The 21,263-nt window shown below is 39.8% G+C and overlaps 1 protein-coding gene across 12 annotated transcripts in view; it reads left to right on the forward strand.

The window, feature by feature from the left end:
- The window catches only part of NPNT (nephronectin), a 36,429-nt gene that overhangs the window by 10,684 nt on the left and 4,482 nt on the right, over window positions 1–21,263 (forward strand). For 6 of the 12 annotated variants that reach the window (XR_011725650.1, XR_011725651.1, XM_071742620.1 and 3 more), the window contains 8 exons: window positions 2,239–2,331; window positions 5,975–6,094; window positions 6,803–6,922; window positions 7,836–7,970; window positions 8,762–8,884; window positions 9,921–10,502; window positions 18,300–18,395; window positions 18,728–18,826. Coding sequence is in view for 10 of the 12 variants with exons in the window: in XM_071742620.1 (XP_071598721.1) it covers window positions 2,239–2,331; window positions 5,975–6,094; window positions 6,803–6,922; window positions 7,836–7,970; window positions 8,762–8,884; window positions 9,921–10,502; window positions 18,300–18,395; window positions 18,728–18,826 (1,368 nt within the window). In the remaining 2 variants the exon portion in view is untranslated. Of the gene's footprint in view, window positions 1–2,238; window positions 2,332–3,973; window positions 4,064–5,974; window positions 6,095–6,802; window positions 6,923–7,835; window positions 7,971–8,761; window positions 8,885–9,920; window positions 10,503–18,299; window positions 18,396–18,727; window positions 18,827–21,263 lie in introns of all 12 variants that reach the window. The other 6 variants (XM_071742622.1, XM_071742624.1, XM_071742629.1 and 3 more) reach the window with 4 other exon arrangements.

Genomic DNA, 21,263 nt, shown 5'->3' on the forward strand with positions numbered 1-21,263 from the left:
ATCTGCAGTGGGGTAAATTGTTTTTGTTCAGATGAAATCAGTGAGGTTAATGGAAAGTATGTACTTACATGCTCTCCTGAATCTGAATAAAATTGCTTAAATCTTGTGGTCAGGATTGTTATTTCATAAAGTCACAGTTTTAAGATTAGGCTGGTGACATAATATTTGTTTAATTAAAAAAAAAAATCACTGATACATACTCTCCTAATCCTAAACTAGCTAGGTAGCAATCAACTGCTGTACTTATGTGAGAGTTTGAAACATGAAGTATTCTCCTAATGAATTATGAATGCAGTTTCATTAGACTTCTGTTGCTAAAAATTATCTCCAAACTTTGTAATGGTATAAAGATCAGAGAGTATAAAACAGACCTGTAATACCTGGTTTTGATGCCTAAGACATGTTCACATTCAAAGTTATCTCAAAAAGACTCTTTATTTGCCAGTTATCTCAGCCTACAGGGAAAGTTCATACATTTTCCAAGTGCTGAGGGTATAGTGGAGTAGAAAAGGGTGAAATTTAGAACTATGTTATTGTTCAAAAATGTACCCTGACATTTACTCATTCCTTTTTGACTATTTGACTTTAGAGTACATTATTTTCTTTAAAAATAGGTACATGTTTATTTTCAGATCTACTAACTCTTCCTGAACTAATATGGAAACAAATGCTGTATTTTATGGTTTTAATTTAATTTTATTTTTTTCTGTCATCTCCCAAATTAACATGTCTCCTTTTCATTTTATTCATTTTGAAGGATGGGTTGTTATGATTATTCTATACCTGTTTTGGTCAGTCTGGAACTTTTTTAGAAAACAGTGCAGCGAGCTAACTGTTGCTATACATACATGGATAACAGTTTTTATATCTACTGATTACTTTAACAATATTTAAAGAAGAGAGTGCACATTCAATAATTCAGGCTGCATTCCTGAACTCAGCTATTCATCCACTAAATGTTAAGGAAGGAGAAAAAAAATTGGTGAAAAATGAGTACAGAAGGCCTTTTGGGCTGTGTTGATCACATGTTCTTGCAGGGTATTGGTGGCAAGGTTGCCATGGCAGATGTGCATGAGGTTTCTGACTTTGGTGTCCTAAATGTGCACCATTTCAGGTGACATCTATTCTGTCACATGGTGAAACTCTTTGAGGTGTTCCTGGGGTCAGGGTACACGTTCTTGCCGTGTGCTGGTGCCATGATATGAGACCTGAAATTGTGTAGTGGATGCAGAGTCTGCTTTTGCTGGGAGGAAATTTGAATCACTCAGAAGCAGTGTGACTTATGGTATTATATTTTAATATAGCCTTTGGCCTGCTCAGTCCTTGGGCCATCTTTCTTATTTCTGTTCTAGAATAATAATTAGTAATACCAGAAGGAATGGTGGCATTCCCCTGCAGAGGTAAAAGTCTTTCTTGGATGCATGGATGGTGCTGGGATGCAGAATATATCACCTGGTGAAGGGTGTTCTTTGAGTACAAGCACTGGTAAACAGGCTTTACATCTCATCTTGTGGATCAAACCATATTCCAGGGACCAATCCAAGACCAACCCAGCCTCACACAGAACTGTTAAACCAGGCCTGTGTGATGATCCCTGGATGCTTGTCCTTTTCCTGTGGCACTGCAGCTGCTGTGGCAATCTGGACCTCAATTTAGGCCACTCTGAAGTTAGGAATAGCTGCTGCTGCTTTTATGATGTTGCTACCATTAAACTGCAGGGGTGTTGCACAAGAGCTACCCACGTGCTTTCTCCACAGCATTTAAATACACTGAGTGGCTTTAGTGATTCCCTTCCAGTTTTGCTATTCCAGGTTTACAGCTGTAACCTGTCAAGAAAAAAGCTGAGCAACTTGAAAGGAAGTAATGCTACATCAGCTCTCTAATATGTTGGCATAATACTGGAACTACTACTTGTCTCAAAATGTGTTCATCCAAAGAGTGATACCTGCTCTTCAACATGATCTCTGCTCACAGACAAATATGAAAAGTTGAAAACTTGTGATTTTTTTCTAGCAAACTAAATCCTATGCAGGTTAACTTGTGAGGCTTGGCGGGGTTGTCCTGATGCAAAGAATGTAAGGCAACTTTTCTGTAACTTGTGATAAAAAGTTGGCTACTTTCTCTTTTTGTAATGCAGTTCTTGTCTGCACTTGAGATACACATATAAACAACGAAGTAATATGTATTACAAAGATCTGGTAATTTCATTTTATTGTGCCTTCTTCCCACCCTCTGAAGCCGAGCAGCTGTATACAAGCCCACCTGGTCAGAGCAGTGAAGCACTTCTGTTTCCCCCCTTGGATCATCATGCAAGAAATGTACCATCAAGGGGTGAGATGCTCCTGGATTTCAGGTGGCGTGCTCCTCCTACCTGCACGGCTTGAAACAGTCACACAAATTTCTTGCAAAGGGGTTGGAGGCTGTGATGCAGAAGCTGAACCTTGAGTGTCACCAGCATGCAGAGCAAATACCTGTATTTCCTTGGTGCTGTGTGCCTCTGTTCTAAAAAGGCTTGACTCTTGACCATACTTGTGGTTGTAGCTTGCTTTTGTTTCTTTCCTCTGCTCTTCTTTCAGAGCCTGCACTTCTCCTTGGTTCTGAGTTCCTTTGTCAAGTGAGAGCAATGGAAATTGTTAATCAGGTCAGATAAAGGCAAAACTGTGGTTTACACAGAGCTGGAATTCAGAGAAAATGAGGGTTGTTAGCTTCTGCACTTGGCACAGACAAAGTGATGTGAACAAAACTCTTCTTGGGGTGATAGAAATCTCCTTTCATAAATTTGACATGGTAGTGTGATGGTAGTTGCTGGAAATGAAAGCTGACCTACTGCTTATAGTGTGGTGATAACAGCTGAATTTTTTTTATTTCGTTCTGGTCCCTGGTTTTCTGTTTTCAGTCTGAGTAAAATTAGTATGGGATATTTGGCCTCTGTGTTGCTTGATCCCAGTTAGTTAACAGGCAGAAAAAAAGGTCCAAGTGCTGGACTCCTCAGGAGAAGCTAATTAAAGAAAATGGCAGCAAATTGCATCTTCCTAGGAATAAGTGCCCCATTGTTAAGTGCACAATGCAGTCAATCATTATCCAGGATCATGTGAGGTTCCGCACAGCAGGCAAAGAAGTCCCATCTGGATTTGCCAGCATAGCACACTTGTCTCCTTTTCTTACATTTACATTTAATTTCTGCAAAAAATAAAATAGTTGTGCTCAGCAGCCTGTGGCTGATGTTATAGACCTGCTTTCCATAGTGCCCCAAACTGTCAGTCTGCTTTTATGTGCAGTACTGTCATGTTATTTTGAAATTAAGGATGCTGGTTTGGAATTGACTCTGTACTACTGTGGGTAACGTGGGAATTTAAGTGGCTGAACAAGGAAATTCTCCAGTGCAGGGCAGTGAGTGGATGGTTCCTGCAGAGAAATCAAAAGGCATTTGTTAAAGTTCCTAACAGTGTTGGGCATTGTATTTTAAACTCTAGTGTAAGTCTAAAAGTCACTATGAGAAATGATATTTTATTAAAAAGAAAAACGGTGTAAAAATGTTATTTTAATACATTTCATACATTCCAGCTTTCTGGGTTTCTTTTAGAGGGAATTTTCTTATTTGCTCTTGTGTAGACACCCATACTGAGCTGTCTTTACAGATGGTGCTTGAAATACACAATTGATAAAAAAAGAGCATTCATTCAAGAGGTATGTTGCTGTGGGCTGCTTTTTTCACTGCTAACATTAGCTTGAACCCCTTTTTGAAGAAATAGACCTTATTTATGGCACAAGAAACAGATGTAGTATGCAAATAGCAGGAAAGCTGCCACGTTCCCCCCAGTCCATGTGCAGTACATCCAGACCCTCCTTGGGGAAGCATCCTGGTACAGACTGTGGGTGTGTGGAGGCAGATCAAGAGAGCTGTCAGCATATCCACACAGGTTTTATGTAGAGCCAGCAGCACCTGACAGTGATTGTACAATGTGCCTTCCAGGAAACTGAGTGGTGGTTGTTGTGTAGTTTCCAAGCATGTGCCTGACTGCACTGGTGAAAAGAAGAAAAGCTGCATTGTGGAGAAAAGAAGGTGGGCTGAGTAGTGTGTTCTGACACACCTATTTGCTGGTGCTTGTTTTCCTAAACAGGGGTTCTGACTCCATGAAGTTAAAAGCATCTTAATAGCTTTTTTCAAAGGAAAAAGTGAAAACCTGTGATACAGGATGCTTATGTTTAAGTGGAGTTGTGCTTACAGCCTATTTCTGCTGCCTTGTGACCTGAGCTTTCTGTTACTTCAGCTAAGGTGAAAAAATTTGGATTTTTTCAAAGCATTGGCATTTTTATCTTGGCATGTTTTTGGGGATCTGAATCAAAATCTCATGTTGACTACTTTTGTTCACAGGCAGGAATAGAATGAAGACATTATAAATAATTAAGTCAAAATTCCACAATCAAAAAGTGTGTGACACTGGATTATGTATAGTTTATGTAGTTGATTCCACCTATTTGTTAAAATCAGGTTAATCTCAGAGTATGTTACTTGTAGCTGTCTATTTGTCAATACCACAGCTTTTATGTCTGTAGTAAGAATATTTTTGTGCCAAATGGTGATGTGGTATTCAGACTCCTATAGGAGGATCCAATTTTTATAAGGCTCATAATGTAATCTATACTTTAAGCAAGGTGGTAAACTGACAACAGTCATAAATTCTTATCTTTTTCAACTCTGAATCTGTTGTTGTGGCTCTGGAAATAAATATGTGACAGTTCTTAAGGGTAAAGTCTCCAGGAGCATTTCAACTTAGGCTCTGAAGTGCAGTGGGGTGTGAGCATTAGAAGTTAACAGAAGCACTGTTAAGATCCTGCCCTGCCAGCTTAATTTCAGCATTACCTTTCCTCATTTTGTTGTCCTTACTTACAGTTCAGTATTTTATACCTAGTTGTCATGCAGCTATTTTGTAAAGTGGTGCTTTTTGTACAAAAAAGGAAGACTAGAGATATGTTAGACTTAAAGAGCTTTACTTTCTTTTACTTCAATAGGATTTTTGTCAGCATAGTTAATAGTGTGGGCTCTGTGGGTTTTATGAAGTCAGACTCCAACAGGTTTTGAATTTAACAATGACTTTTTTAACAGATGTGTTGCATGAGTAATAATTATATTATTGCAGCTCTAAAATCTGTAAGGAGCTGCCTACTTGCAGGCAGTTTTTACATCTCTGTGCTCTCCTAGCAGCTCCAGAGATGCTCCCAGACTCCCACAAGAGTGAGTGTTGGAAAAGGATGCTCTTTCCTGCCTGAGCTCACCTGGTCTCTTCTTGGAAGAGAATCCTATAGGAATTCTCACTTAAACTTCTTGTTAGAAGCCTTGTCTGCTACTATGACAATTGTAGCCTGAATATTTTCAATTGAAGCAATGAATTCTCTATGAAATTGTAATAGCCTTCGTGGGTAGTCTTTGATGAATATATCATTGGTGTCAGACACTGTTTTTTTCCAGTATTTTTCTAGATGGTAGGGAGAACAGTTGCTCTGTGAGAGTATTTCCTACCTTCCTCCGTGACTAATTGTGAAGCATGATGGTAAATCACTGAATCCCTATCAGAGTCACTGATAGTGATGGCAGCAGTGATGTTTGCTTTTTCCCTCTATCCTCCTCCAGAGTTCTGGCTGGTTCTGGACACGGCACCAACGTGAACAGTGGCAATTTGTGAGCACCTGAGCTTGTGCATTCCCTAATGAAACTTCTGTTGGCACTTGGCTAATGCTAACTCTGTCATTTCTCAAAGGAGATCTGTGAAAGAAGCAAACATCCCCCTTAGCAGGAGGGGTGAACAGTGCCTTGTGCAGGATATTATGGATGCTTGCTATCAGCTGGACTGCAGATTAAAAAGCTAATTGCCATTTTTTCCCTTCTTTCTCCAGGATCTTGAACTAGTAGGTTTTTTCACATGTATTTTTTATTTTCTTTTCCTTCCCCCTTGTCTTGTACCCTTCATTTCAGATCTAAATGAGTGTGGACTAAAGCCCCGGCCGTGCAAACACCGGTGTATGAACACCTATGGCAGCTACAAGTGCTACTGTCTGAATGGCTACATGCTCATGCCAGATGGAACGTGCTCAAGTATGCCAAGGCTTCTTTCTTGCTTTTTTTTCAAGCTCTTCAAGAGCCCTGTGTGGCTTTCCCTGGGAATCTTTTATGAAATGAAGATGAGTCCCCAAGTAAAATGCTGTTTGTGCTGGAAATCAGGCAGTTGCTCAAGATGAGCTTCTGTCTTGTAATGAAATAAGGCTGAGCAAAACAACAGCAAATACTTTGACTGTATTAGTTTTATTACAAGTTTCCCCAGAAGCATTCTTCAGTGCTGTAAATCATGGTTAATTGGCCTTCAAGGACAAGTGCTTGCAGTTACAGTTGCAGTACGATACCTGCAGATCTGCTGCGTTACCTCCTTATGAATGTAAAATCATTAGAGCTGAAAATATGCTTGACTCATAGAAAATTGTATTGTCATCTCTCTGGAGAATCAGGTTCCTACTTGCACTTCAAAAAGTGGGTATCTGAGTGTCTGGACAGAGAGAAAGGGAGAGAAATTACCTTTAATTAAAGATGGTCTGGCTTTGAAATGGCAGTACTGTTCACAGGGAGTTTTCAGTACCAACTGGGCTATTCCTCATGTGGGCTGCATTCCATTTTTTCAATTTCTTAGAAATGTAATTTTGGAAAAAAAAAAAAAAAAATTAGTGCATATGCATTTTTTCTTTAAAGCCTGAATGGATATCTGTCGAATTAAAAATCTTTATCTAAATAGTTTGGATTATTTTTGCCCAGATGCCCTTTCCTGCTCCATGGCAAACTGTCAGTATGGCTGTGATGTGCTGAAAGGGGATGTACGCTGTCGCTGCCCTTCCCCAGGACTGCAGCTGGGGCCTGATGGCAGGACTTGCATAGGTAAGTGATCAACTCCAGATTGAATTTTGGGGTTTTTTCCTCCAAAATTTTCTTACCCTTACACTGAACACAGCTCAAGAGAATTTATCTCTTTATAAAGAGACGTTTAGAATGCATCACACGTGCAGTTTGGAGATGTCACTGATGGGAACAGGGATAGGTGTGTTGGTTACGTGCCTTTAAGTGGTGTGTGTCAGAGGGTGGCAGAGGTTTCCTCCAGTCCCACAAATTTCATTTCACTCACACAGGCTGCTTGGCATCCAAGCCCTCAGTCCTTACAACTCCTGTTACTGTGTGATTTTAAACTATTGCTAAGAGAGACTTTAAAACATCAAACAAGGAGCAGGGAGATCAGCTCGGTGGTACCCAGGCTCAAGTCTGTTTCAGGAAAATAATTACTGGAGTTGTTACTGTTCCTTGTCTGTTAAATCTGTGTGATGTATATAGGAAGCAGGGCTCAGTGGGACAGAAGAAAGTTACACAAATAACACAAAACCATTACACTTTCAAGAATGAGCATTTTGAGGCCTTGAAGAAGCTGTTGTGCATTCTGTGGGGAATTAGGGTCTCCACTCCAAGGGGAAGGGTACACAGAGCAAGCATTCCAGATTCTCTAGCAATGCTCCTTATGCCAGTGCACCTCTTGTCACTCACAGTACTTTTAAAAGGCTTCTGCCACAGTAAATATAAAAATTTGTGTGTGTGACCAAGAGCTGAGCTGGGATGGCACAGTCAGAAGTGATCAGGTATCACTGCTGGCTAACCAGCTTGTAGCCAAAAGAACCTTATCAAAATACTTTGGCTGTTGTTCTTAAGTTTTTCATTATGTGAAACCAGTTTAATTTAGATAATATATATTCTACTTTAAGTGCCGTTAAGACTAATAGAGTTTCTTTTTTTTTTTTTCCCACAGATATTGATGAATGTGCTACTGGGAGAGTTATCTGTCCACGATTTAGGCATTGTGTAAATACTTTTGGGAGCTACATTTGCAGGTGTCATAAAGGCTTTGATCTGATGTACATTGGAGGCAAATACCAATGCCATGGTAAAAACAACTTATTTTTTATGTGCCTGTAACAGAGCTGCTTATTCCAGACTGAAATTAATGAGGAATGTTTATTGCTGAAACACTGAAACAGACTGTTTTACTCTGCACTGCATCTGTATTTGTGTATGCCCTTCAACAAAGATGTTCCCTGGTCCTCCTGGTTTAGTTTCCCAGGTCTCAAGTGGTTATGATCCTTTCACAGGAGATGATGAGGCATTGCTTTATGTTTTAAGTATATTTTTTTTGAGAAAAATGTCTATGCAGACCACTAGATTTTGGGGATTTTTGCTTGCATCACTACCAACTAACATGGAAACTCCATGCAAGGCATTTCATGCAGCTTCTGTTTGATGTAGAAACATCTATACCAGTGTGTAATAGAGGAAGCATTTTATGAAAAAATCATTTAGTAATTTTGTGATTAAGAACATGCTTATTCCTACATTCAATTTAACTTTTCTTATCATGTTACCTTTAAGAAGTGGTTATTAAAATTGTGATCTTCATTATCTCAGCTGCAATCTACCCCTCACTGAAGCTGATGCTGAGTTATACACTGAGCAATACCAGAGCTGCACAATAGTCCCTTTTACCCTACCTTTGTATCTACATTAATTTGTGACTGCCTAACTTCCTTTTCTTACTGCCAGTTCAGTTTTATTAAATTTTTCAAAATTAATAATATTTTCCTAACGACCAAACAACTGCTTGTGGTTTTGCAAGGATAAGTGGAAAGTCAGGTTTCTTTGGGGTAAATAATTTTTTTTAATGTAACTTTTCTCTTGCAGATATAGATGAATGTTCCCTTGGGCACCACCAGTGTGGAAGTTTTTCACGATGTTACAATACACCAGGATCCTACAAATGCAAGTGTAAAGAAGGGTACAGAGACAATGGAACAAACTGCATAAGTAAGTAATGCTTCTTTTTTAAAAGGAATTCTGAAAGTAAATGTGTCCTGGGCTGGAAATTTTGACATACAGCACTGTCTGGATCAGTTTCTCTTAACTATTTTTAATACTTAATAAGGGACCAGGGAATGTAGTCAGAGTTTTCTGAGTCTTAGGATGCCTTGGTAAAAATACCTTGCCCTGAGACGTTTTCATAATTAGAAAGAAATTCACCTCTCCCCATTCACAGCTTGATTTTAGACATTGTTTCAGGATGAGAACAACTGAGTAAGCAGGGTAGGTCTGGTCAGACAGTACACATTACTCATGCCCTGTTATTATGCACACTCTGCCACTGGCCCATTTCAGCAGCTCACCCCATCCTCTCCCACTGCTCCCCAGGTGTCAGCAGAGCCAAGGGGGAGGATTTCTCTGCAAGAATTCCCTGTTCAGAAATTTGTTTCCTCAACCCTTCCCTTGGGAGAAGCAGCCATCCCCCTTGGTGCAGGATAGGCCTTTGGAGCTCCCTCAGTTTTGAGATCCCTCAGGACTCTGCAGCTCTGTGACATCTTCCAACCCCTCACTTTCTGTGATTCTGTGAAATAGTTTAAAACTTAAAGAGGGGAGATTTTTGAAGATGCTTGACCAAGATGGTTGTAACACTGGACTCCTAATAAATTTGCCTCCAATCCAGAGTACAAACTTGTCCAGTTTAGAGGGCTGCTTCACACATATCTTCCTGTCCTTGCTTTTTACTAACAGTGCTTTTTGGGTAATTTTTTGTCAATCAAAAGAGGGTTGATGCTTGGGAGGAGGTAGAGATGGAAGTCTCTTGGTCTTCAATCATCTCTAACCTACTGGAATGAGAAGTGCCATCTGAAGGGATATGACAGTTCAGCAGTGCTAATGCTCAAGTTTGTTTCTAATCAGATGAGACATTCAGAAGAAGAGCAATGATTTCAGCAAAGGCTTTCTGTCATCATGAAATATATTGTTAAATTTCTGGACCAAGAGACTCAAATGTCCTTTTTTGGTCCCGTTTTGATTCTCTTTGCAGTTATTCCTAATGTTATGATTGAACCACCTGGTCCATATCATATATTCAAGGGCAACAGCACAATCCCTCAGGGAGGCAGTGGTATAGCCAATAGGATTCCTGATCTTGGAAGCACAAGGCAACCCCTCAGACCACCATATGTACCTGCTGTTGTTACAGAGAGACCAGTGACCAGGCCAACAACTCGACCTACACCCGAGCCAACAACTCGACCTACACCCAGGACAACAACTGGATCTACACCCAGGCCAACAACTCAACCTACACCCAGGCCAACAACTCGACCTACACCCAGGCCACCAACTCGACCTACACCCAGGCCAACAACTCGACTGACACCAAAGCCAACCACTTGGTCTGTGCCTGTGACAACAAGGCCAGTAACAAAGCTGGTGACAAGGCCTCCACTTCCAACACCACCCCAGCTCACAACATTAAGACCTACACTGCCTCCACAAAGAACTCCTCTGATAACAACTGAAGAGCCTTCCCGTGTTCCCACCAAAACTACATCTTCCCAAGGAATTACAGATGACAACAGGATCCAGGTAGATCCCCAGAAACCCCGAGGAGATGTGTTCAGTAAGTAGTTTTACATATCCTTTCCATCATCAGAATTGTAGATGCAATTTGTGAACTGAATTGTGAGGTGAAAGCATGCACTGTGCTGTCTGGGTTTTTGGGAACACTTTATCAACACAAACAAAGACATGAAACTGGAAATAGTCATACAGTAAAGCTGCAAAAATAACAATTATGTTACCTAACAAAAATGCGTGAAGAATTTCTCTGAATGAATTCAAGCAAGAAGTTAGGCTTTTTTACCTTCCATAAATTATTTGTGACTATATCATCCTGTTTTAAGTGCTTAAACTAAGTATGCTTTTAGATGAAAGTTTAGGAGAAATGGAAGACATTTTATTGGAAAGTATTGAACTGTAACATAACTCATAAATAGTCAAGCTATTGAAATTCAGGCAGTTGAGAGCCACTCATAGGATTTATTTCCATAGCTTTCAGAATTGTAAGAAATGGGACCATGCCTGGTTACCTAAAGACTGTTCTGTCACCTGTGTTGTATGAATTCATATAATCTTGGATGTTTGTGACTAAAAAAATGGGAAAACTGCATCACTATAACAGTGATCATCCCTATAACTAATTTTATGGACTGCATCTAGGAAAATGGAGAGGTGAAAAGCTGAAGATAGTAAAGCATCTCATAGCATGGATACGTGTCATTTTTAGAGCTCCTCTGAAATCTGCAGCACCATTTCTACACCAGCTTTAGTGCATACCAGAGAGGCCATTACTGGCACATGCAGAGTTACACGGATCTGCCAACAACTTCTCAACACTTGATTTCATCTTTAGTTCTGCTGCTAATTTTAGAGACAAGGAGGCTGTGCTTGATCAGCCCTTCAGCTTCAGGAGCAGTAAGGCTGAAAGAAGCAGTGTAGTGGGAGTAAAAGTTTGCTGTCTCAGAGCAGGTGTGCAAGCAATGTGGGATTCTTTTTTTTCTGGGTGCTTTGACATCTGTGTGGTAACATTCTCTGATGTCATGAAACAGCAAAATATTTTGTTCCTTGTAAAAATGGTTTCTTTTCCCTGTTGGCATTTGATCTGTGGTAGACACTTTTATAAATTTAAAATGGAGACAACAACAGGCTTAGAGTTTGGGAGGCTAAATCTACCCAGAGGAGTGTGATTTTGGCTTTTTTCAAGTTTATTTTTTTAACAACCTATATTCAGTCAACAATATAAAAGCCTTTTTATGTAAAATTCTAAAAAGAAATATAGCAAAGAGTCCCAAATGTTAATGTAATGGGAACCAGTAGTTAACAATACAGAATTCTGTGGAAATTTTTCTAGACTCTAGCATTATACTTCCCAGGTATCTTGTGTTGCAAATGTTTTCTGGAATTCTGAATTAGATAGTTTTGAGCTATTTTCATGAAGTCATAACCATCATCTGCATAAAGCTTATTATTAATAATTAGTCTTTCTGTCTTCTCCCCAGAGGCTAGATTCTGAAACTCATGCTTTGAGCATGTGTGCTTCAGATACAGGGGACAGTAAAGTAGGACAGTAAAAGCATTTTGGCTTCCCATTGGCAAGCTCACATGATGGTACATGTAACACAGGAAAAATATCTTTGTCAAGTGTTAACAACTATTTCTTTAGGTCAGTTGCCATCCTGTAAAGTTTGTTATATACCTACAAAGCTTTAAAGACTTCAGTGCACAATACAGCAGGATTCCAGCAGGTTAAGCACCAGCAACTGCTGCTGGCCTCAGTAGGGAATACAGGAACAGATGGCTCCTCAGATCAAGTCAATAGATATGTGTCTTTAATGCCATATTATTTCTTCTATGCCCTGCTAAAGTTATACTTTACACACAGATGTGTGTGGCAAAACTGTGTGACTGAGGGCATATTCCTGTGCTCTAGATGGTAGGAATTTGCATGTCTTCTCTTTTAGACATGTCTTCTCTTTTAGCTCTTTTTTTCTCCTTTCCACTCTTTTTTTTCTCTTTTTCCTCCTTAGGCCACTTTGAAATTATCATCTAGTTGGTGGTCACTGGTGTCCCCTCCCAACTTCTCTCTGTCCAGTGGCATTTTTTTTTTAGTGACTGCACAAAAGCATTTCTTTAGGATTTGAAACCTGTGATGGGATGCAAAAAGAGTTGTGTTGCAGAGGAATGTGCTATTACCTTGTTGAGGAAAGTACTGCTTGTAGAGCAAGGAGTTACTTCACCTACTGAATCCTGTGACTGTCAGAGTTGGTGGGACTGGGGAGAAAGTTACATATATGAGACATCTGGAAAAGGAGGTAGAAAAGTTATAGCCACATACATTGCTGGAGTGGGATGCACAGGGCATGACTCAGCCTGTCCTCCCCACTCTGAGTGCTGCACTTCTAGAGGTACTACAGAGATACTCACATGATACTCACATATATCCCCAAATGCTGTCACAGCAGGGGTGCAGCAGCTTGGGGTTGTTCCTGCCAGCTGCTGAGTTCCTGGGCATGAGCTGGGCTGCAGACCTGGCCCTCTGCCTGCTCTTGGCCACTGGCAAACACCAGGTAAAGTGCATTAGCTCAGAGGCCTTTCATGTCAGCTTGCAGATGGCATTTGCTGGGTGGGTTAAGCTTCAGGTTCCTGCTTGCCAACCCTGCCCCTGCTCCAGGCCAGTGGGAGAGCAGTGCCTGGCTCTGTTTGGCTGCAGCTGCTGCCTGTGAGGCACCACAAGCTGAGGACAGCAGGGCTTCCACCCAGGGTAATCCAGGGCCTCTCAAAAAGCATTCCTCAAGCCAAACACAATGTTAACAACCACCACAACGTTAAGACAATACAAAATTTTGAGGTGAAATAACCAGAGACATTTAGCTAACCTCTGATGTGCTACTTACCTGCCCTGTGGATGTGCCAGACCTTCCCCACCACCAAAAAGGTTTGTGAATTTTTCATTTGCCCCTCTGTTTCATAGAATCATAGAATAATTTGGGTTGGAAAGGAACTCTTAAGGTCATCCAGTCCAACCCCCCTGCAGTCAGCAGGGACACCCTCACCTAGATCAGGGTGCTCAGAGCCTCCTCAAGCCTCACCTTGAATATCTCTAGAGATGAGGCCTCAAGTGCCTCCCTGGCACCCTCTTCCATTTCTCCACCACCTTCATGGTAAAGCATTTTTTTCTTAAAGGGAAAAGGTGTTTTTTTTTTTCCCTCAGGGAAGGTTTTTTTTTTTTCAGCTACTTCCTTCAGCTACTTTAAAATTGTTCCTGTTTTAATGTGACCTACATCAGACATCTTAGGGTTCCTGGTTTCAGATATGAGCTCATTTCTTTTGCCTTATTCTGAGCCTCTTTAGGTTCATTTTCTCATGGCATCTGCTTCTCCAGTTGAGGCAGCAAGGAAACTAAAAATGAATTTTTACTGTGGTCCCCATATGCTTGTGAATGGTTTGGGTTGGAAGCCCAAGCTTTCACTTCAGAGCACTCTTGAACATTCTGCTCAGCTTGAAATCAGCTGAGGAGCAGTGGAATTGGTCTGTTTGGTGCTGACAAAGAGCACAAATGATAATAGTGCTGAGAATGTTGTTTAAAAGCCTTTGCACTTTTTGAAAGGTATCAGGTTGTTGCATTTCTTTAGATGCTTTACCCCTTTTCTAAAAAAAAAAAAACTCCTGCAGTGACTTTGGGGTGCTGCTTTTCAGAGAACAAAAAAAAAAAAAAAGAGTATTTTTAAAAATGGAATTCCTACACTTGGCCTTTGAACCACTTAGTCAGATGCAGACAGTGGAATCTGGCACCAAGGATAATCTTCTCCTGATATGGATGGGGGTGGGGGGGTATGGCAAGGAGGGAGGAATGCAGTGATGTCTTCATATTTAACTATTTCAGGGCTGATACAAGCTACAGTGAAGTGCAGAGGGATCTCTTCTGGTTACTCAGATGGATAAAGTCTCTAACAAATAGAAAGTACTTCTCAGGAAGACTGTAAATACCTCCTGCCATTGGGGTCTGGATGATAAGCATTACAAGCATAAGCTTAAAGGCAGAGCATAGCACTGGATATCAGCAAATCAAGAACAAAACCCTTATCTGTATTAAAAGATAGTTCAGAAATTTTTCTTCTTAGCCCTTAGTCAAGATGAGAAGATTGGAATTAGGAGACTTTTCTCATAAAAAGCTATTAAAAATTTAAAGATTGGATTAAAACTTGATTATTCAGTGACTGAAAAGTCCATAGTGCAGTTAATGCAGTTATGTGATCCTTGAAAAAAAGGAAATGCTGAAAGCAAAGAATGTGGTATTTTATTATTCCTTGATATCATTAGAGTGGCATCATTTTACAATATCATTTTCTTTGTCTTCAGTCTTCTGGAACTCATTAAAATGTATTTCTCATAATATTTAAGCATTTGAGGTAGGCACTTTGTTCCTGTTTGTACTCTGGAGCTAAATCAGAAGATCTGGGAGTCCTACAAATCACACCATCAATCTTCCAGCCAGTTTTAGCCCCAGATCTGATATACAAGCTTCTGTAGACTATTTATTTGAGCTGTTTTTCCCTGAAACTCACTTTAGCATTCTGCACCTCCTGAATAGCTGCTGAGAGAAAAGCAGGCAGGTTGCTTTTCAGAAAATCCTCTGCAGAAGGGTGTAAGAAGATAATTGATTTAGGTCAGAGTTAATGAGCCTTGTAACTTGCCTGAGAAATTGGAGGGTGGACTTGAGAGTGGTCACACACTTAGAACCATCTCTCCCCTCTTAAGCAAATGGTGCTGAGTACAATTTATGAGTGTGACTGCTCCTGAAAGCCTTTCCTGGAGTCATTCTCAGTGTGGAATCTGAGTTTTAGGAGTTTTAGACAACATATATCCTGGAGAGTGGGTGTCCAGAGAAAAGGGTGAAGTGTACCTCTCAGCTGCCCAGCAGGTATCAAAGTCTTCCTGGAGCAAAACAGGATTTATTCTTATTTACTAAGTCTAACTGACCTCTGTTACCCATCCTGTTAGCTGTTTTTCACCAGTTCTGTGTGAGATCTCATCACTGCTGGGTTTGTTTGTTGGGTTGTGGGTTTTTTTTGTTTTTGGAAGTAGATTTACACTGCTTTCAATTGTAACTGTTCAGTCAAAAAAATCTTTGTCGTTTTGTTTTTTATAACAAATGGGAAACTTGGTCAGGGTTATGATGGGGAATGGAGTTGCACAAGAATGCAGTGTTTGTTGTAGGGCAGAACACTGCAATATTAATAGTAATAACAATTCCTAATAACATGCACTCCATGTTTTGTTTTTGTAACACCAAACCAGTGATCATTCTGTAATTACATTTAATCTGACATACATACACACCAACTCTTACTCTCTCAGCCTCAGCAATTAGCAAGTAAAAAAAAAAAATCCTGCTGTTTTCCCAAAGGATTAAAAGGCTGAAAGGGAGTCAGTCTTCTGCAGTTATTAAATGTGTCCCCCCCCCCAGATATTCCTGTGCCTAGGAAGAACTTAGCTCATGAACTTTGAGAATGTGGTAGTGTTGATGCATTGGCTCACTCAGAGCTTACAAAATTCTCCAAGAAAAAGCAGCCAAGTTTATATTTAACAAGCTTTATCAAACCATTGAAGTCAAGTGAAAAGCACACTGATAGGCTATATAAAGTACACAGAAAGGGCTTGGAAAGCTTGCAAAAAATAATTGTGCCAAATTCTTTCTCCCACGATTGCTACTCAACATATCAGTCATCTTAGCAAGGGAAAAAAAAAAAAAAAAAGTGTACACATGGATCACATTTGGAGTCCTGCATCTCTTCTGGTAACTCTTGTTTCTTATCAAGTGCACATTCCTCTAATGAGGTCTGAGCACTGATGTGACTGGGTTAAAGCTCTGCAACACATTCTCCTAGAAGTTCATAACAGCAGTATTTGGAGAGGACTTTAGAGAAAAGATTTGAAGAAATATATTGCTTTATTATAGGCAAATATATCTGGTTTCATTTGGAGAATGCTTGCAGGTGTTCACAGATGTAACTCAGGTTTGTAGGAAACCAAGGTAAATGGAGGGGTTTTCTCCTTTATATAAATATATTAGTTAAACGTAAATGTTACTTATATTATAAATGTTAAAATATTATTTAAGCATTTTTGACCTACAGGTGTGGACTGTGCACATTTGTAAGGTTTCTTTCATATTAGAACTCGAAATTCTAATCAGGTAAGCAAAAAAGCAGACTAAACAAAGCAGGAAAAAACATTATTGCTAACACTGTATCCTTAAAAGTTAATGGGCCTTTACTACTCAAGCCAACCTAAAGTCCTTGAGGCTGTTTGAGTCTTCCTATCCTAGACTGCAAATAGACATTATCCCAAATCTATAAAGGATTAAAAAAAAAATAAAAAAAAAAAAGGAGAGGTAAAAAAGGAGGTATAGTGACTCCAGAAAGTATAGTGACTATATATAAGGTATAGTGACTATAATATAAAGGAGTTAATCAGTTTCCTACAAGACTTTGAGCTTTTTATTTATTTATTTGTATTATACATAATTCCCATTCAAGATTTGTAGCCTGCAATATAACTTTTAAAATACATTAGCATTTGGTTGACCTTTTATCAGGCTGCTCATTTTGTCCTAATTCCAAAAAGCAGGAAGTTGCTTCATCCTTGTTTTTCTCTTTCCTCTGCTTTCTGGCTTAAGAGGAGCTCTTGCAGCAGTGCTATTTACATTGCTGCCCTAGTGCAAAATTTCCTTCTTACCTTTGATTTGATCTCCTGAAAACAACAGTCCTTTATTTCAGTTCAGAATTGCAAATCATCTCCACTCCTCTTGTCCTCACTTGCCTGAGGTGCCTATAGAGACATAAAGATACTTATTTTAGCACTGCAAGTGGAAAAAGGTGTCATGTTTTTAATTAGATAAGGCCCTTACAAATACTGGAGGTGTCAGAGGTGTCTGTAACATCTCAGGACATGTCTGAAACACGTTCCAACTGGTATTAATTATATGCTAAACCTGCCTCTGAAAGAGGGATTGTATTTTATCCAGAGCAACCTGGTGATCTCCAGTTGAAGCTGCCCAGTGGGCACGACACTGGTGTGTGATTTCTGATGCTCTATCCAGACTGGCACTGTGTCTCCAGGAGGAAGCAGAAGTCTTTGGAACTTTCAGGTTGTCCTGGCTGCTGAATGTCTGACAGCCCCTGGGCCCCTTCATCACCAGGAGTGTTCCTTCTCTGAGAGCAGCAGCTGAAGGACAAGGCTGTGTCTGAAACAAAAAGTGTAATTGCAGCTGAATCCCAGTTTCCACCACAGCTCCTCCCTCTCACCTCTCTGTACAAGCCTGGTGATTGTTTAGGGAGCTGTGGTCCTGTGCAGACAGATGGCTGGGCTGTACCTTCAGCTGGGTTGCAGAGGTTAAGTGTGTGTGGGGCTCTTCCAAGTACCACTGCCTCCTGTTGAGATTCTCCTATAAATGTCTGTAGAAGGTGAGTGGATCAGAAAGTTTGAGCAAGGGCTTTAATGTGGCTTTGTTTTATTGAGAAACCACTGTCTTTAAAAGTACATTTGGAAGGGAATAGTGTGATTCAAGGTTGAAGTTTTTTGTTGCTTTTTTTTCCCCCCCTGATTAAAGAGAAGTTTTCATTTGAAGAGCCTTCAGCAGGTTTGGAATCACCTTTTACAGGGCTCCAATCAATGTACAACATAAGTGATAAATCCCATAGGTGTAAAGTTTATGAATCTTCATGTCAAATATAGACTATTTAATTCTTCAATAAAAGCACAATGCCCAGAGCTGCTCTGTTTTTTATTAAAGATAAGAAAGTAGGTCACTAACTACTTTATCTCACTAATTTCTGTAAAACTACTTTTCTTGCAGTCCCACGCCAGCCTGGAGTGAGCAATAATCTATTTGAAATACTTGAAATTGAAAGAGGGATTACTGCTGATGAGTATGAAGCAAATGACGACCCAGGTAAAGATCATGTCTCACCTTCAGGGCCTGCAGCTTAGGATTTTTAGACATTTCTTGGGATTTTATACATTTTTACAGGACTTCTGTATCTTATGGCCCTGTTTAAACCAGGCTTTCACCACCTAAATGAATCTTCATAGTTTAGGTCTGAACAGATTTTTCACTAAAATAGTGTGAACTGTTAATAACAAGACTGGTATCCTTTTTCTTGTTTTAGTAATGTTAGATTTTTTTTTTTTCTTTCATTCCTTCTGCATTTAATTTAATAGCTGTAGTTGCCCAACCAGAAAAATCCAAATCACTCATCACTCTTTTTATTCTTTTTTGCTCAGGTGTGCTTGTACACAGTTGTCATTTTGATAGTGGGCTGTGTGGATGGATCAAGGAGAAAGATGATGACTTGCACTGGGAACCAGTGAGAGATGCATCAGGTAAGATGCCTGCATCCCATAGAAACACCCAGGCTGGAGGTAGATCCCAGCTGAATCATGGAATGGGTAAGGTTGGAAGGGACCTTAAAGCTCACCCAGTTCCAACCCCCTGCATGGGCAGGGACACCTCCCACCAGCCCAGGTTGCTCCAAGCCCCATCCAACCTTGGACACTGCCAGGGATTGGGAAACCTGTGCCAGGGTCTCACCACCCTCAAATTAATTAAAAAATGTCTTCCTGATGTCCAATCTAAACCTCCCCTCTTCCAGCTTAAAGCCATTCCCCTTGTCTATCACTACACACCCCTCTAAAAAGTCCCTCCCCAGCTTTCCTTCTAGAAGGTCTCCCTGGGACCTTCTTTTCTCCAGGCTGAACAACCCCAACTCCCTCTCATTAGGGTGAATTCAAAGAGCTGCTGTTCCCTTTAATTCCAGGATATATTTCACACCCACACCTCTCTGTATAGAAATCAAACCTGAGGATTCCCAACATGAAAGAGCAATTGAGAATTTGGACTTTTATCACAGCTGGTATCTTTACAATAGGAATGTCTCTGAAGGAGTAGTAAGTATTCAGTAGATTATCTCTCTTATAAGAGCCAGAAAGAACAAAAATGTGGAGCAGAGAACACCTTTTATTTATGGTGAAACAAAGCTTATTTTTCAAGCCACCAGACAAACATAATTATTCTGTATCACTAGCAAAATTCTAGCAAGTGCTGGAAGCAGTCTTTGTTCTGCTGCCAAATAATAATGTTCTAGTTTAACATCTCACTTTGATTTTATTGAATTCTATTCTAAGAAGTTACAGCAACCTGTATATAGGAAAACATTATAAGTAACTGGAGGGAAGACAAATGAGGTGCTGATATGCAGAGCCTTGTGAAAATGGGTAATGTTTGGGACAGTAAAAAGTGACCTTGCACTGTGTATTGGAGGAGAGTGTGGATGAGCTGCTTGTAGTGCAGGAGAAGCCTGTGCAGCCCCAGCAGAACCTCACATCTGCACCCAGAGCCATTTTCCTTGTGCACCTCCTCATCCCTGATGCTGTTTCATGTGCTCCTCAGGACACTTTCAAAATCTCAGGAGTGGCTCCTTCCTCCTGCAGATGAGAAAACTGCAGCTGTCTCTGCTTGCAGACTGCTGAAAAAGATCACACATAATTCAAACAACTTTTGGAAACACTTTGAGAAACAAAGTCACTCAGAGCACATTTATTATCTGTACTCAAAACTGTTGTTAATTCATGCTCTGTTCCAGAACCATTATTTTTAACTGACTTCTTTTTTTAGACCTTTTTTTTTTTTTTTTTTTTTCCCCTCCTGCTTTGCTTCCCAGTCAGGGACAATCTCAGTTTTGTTTTTTTTTCTTTTTCCCCTGTGTATGTTCTGCTGCTGTTGACACAACCTGTTAAAACTCGCCTCTTAAAGCCACCCACCCACTCCCTGCTGTCCGGAATACCTTGTTGCAAGGATTTATTTTCACAGCTTGTTCCTAAGTGTTTGCTTTCACCTTCCAGAGTTTGCTGTTCATTGGTTTATCAGGATCTGCATTTTGAAAGGTGCCATGCTGAGGCCTTATAAGCTTATCTTACCTGCAGAGCCTGTTTCCTATTGATTGGACTCAGTTACTGTAACTATCTGAGGCAGAAGCAGTCCATGAGTCATGCCAGTGTTTTTATAGTGATATAAATGTATGTACAGCAAGCAGGTGCAGTTATTTAAACTCTATTATGCTTATTTTAGCAGTTAATGACCTTGATGCAAAAATAATCCATTAAAAAGCAAAACCCCAAAAAACACTAAACCCAAAAATACCTTATATATATACCTTATAATATATATATATCTTATATATATCTTATAATATATATCTCTTATAATATATATATATATATAAAATAATATATATTCATATATTTTTATATATATATTAAATATATATAAAATACCAAAAATACCAGATCCTTGGACAGGTGGATCCCTCTTCATGCTCAACTGCAGATTGGAGGCCCCAGACAGCAGCATAAAACTTTGCTAAATCTCAGTGAGACAAAAAAAAAAATCTTAAAAACCTATGTGGATGTAGTTAATTGGAGGCAGGGTTGGCTTTACTCTTATGAGTGTGACAAGCCTGGGGATGCTGTCATTAAATCTCACAGTTTTTCAGGAAATCACTGTGGCTTTCAAAAAATAAGCTTTTAAAAATGAAAGCTCTGTTTTAGCAGTAGCAGGGTGACAATTTACAAGGAAACTGTTTTTCTGTTCTATAGGTAAGTGATGACTGTGTATGTCCACAATAACACAAACCACCAATATTTCAGTGTCATTGGTTTCAACTAAGGACCCTAAATATCACCTATGTTAAGTTCATTACACTTCCTTTTTTTTATATATAAAGAAAGATTAAACTATCTGGCTTTATAAGAAGAATGATTC

The sequence above is a fragment of the Heliangelus exortis genome, chromosome 4 (assembly GCF_036169615.1).
Source record: "Heliangelus exortis chromosome 4, bHelExo1.hap1, whole genome shotgun sequence".
NCBI classification, from domain to species: domain Eukaryota; kingdom Metazoa; phylum Chordata; class Aves; order Apodiformes; family Trochilidae; genus Heliangelus; species Heliangelus exortis.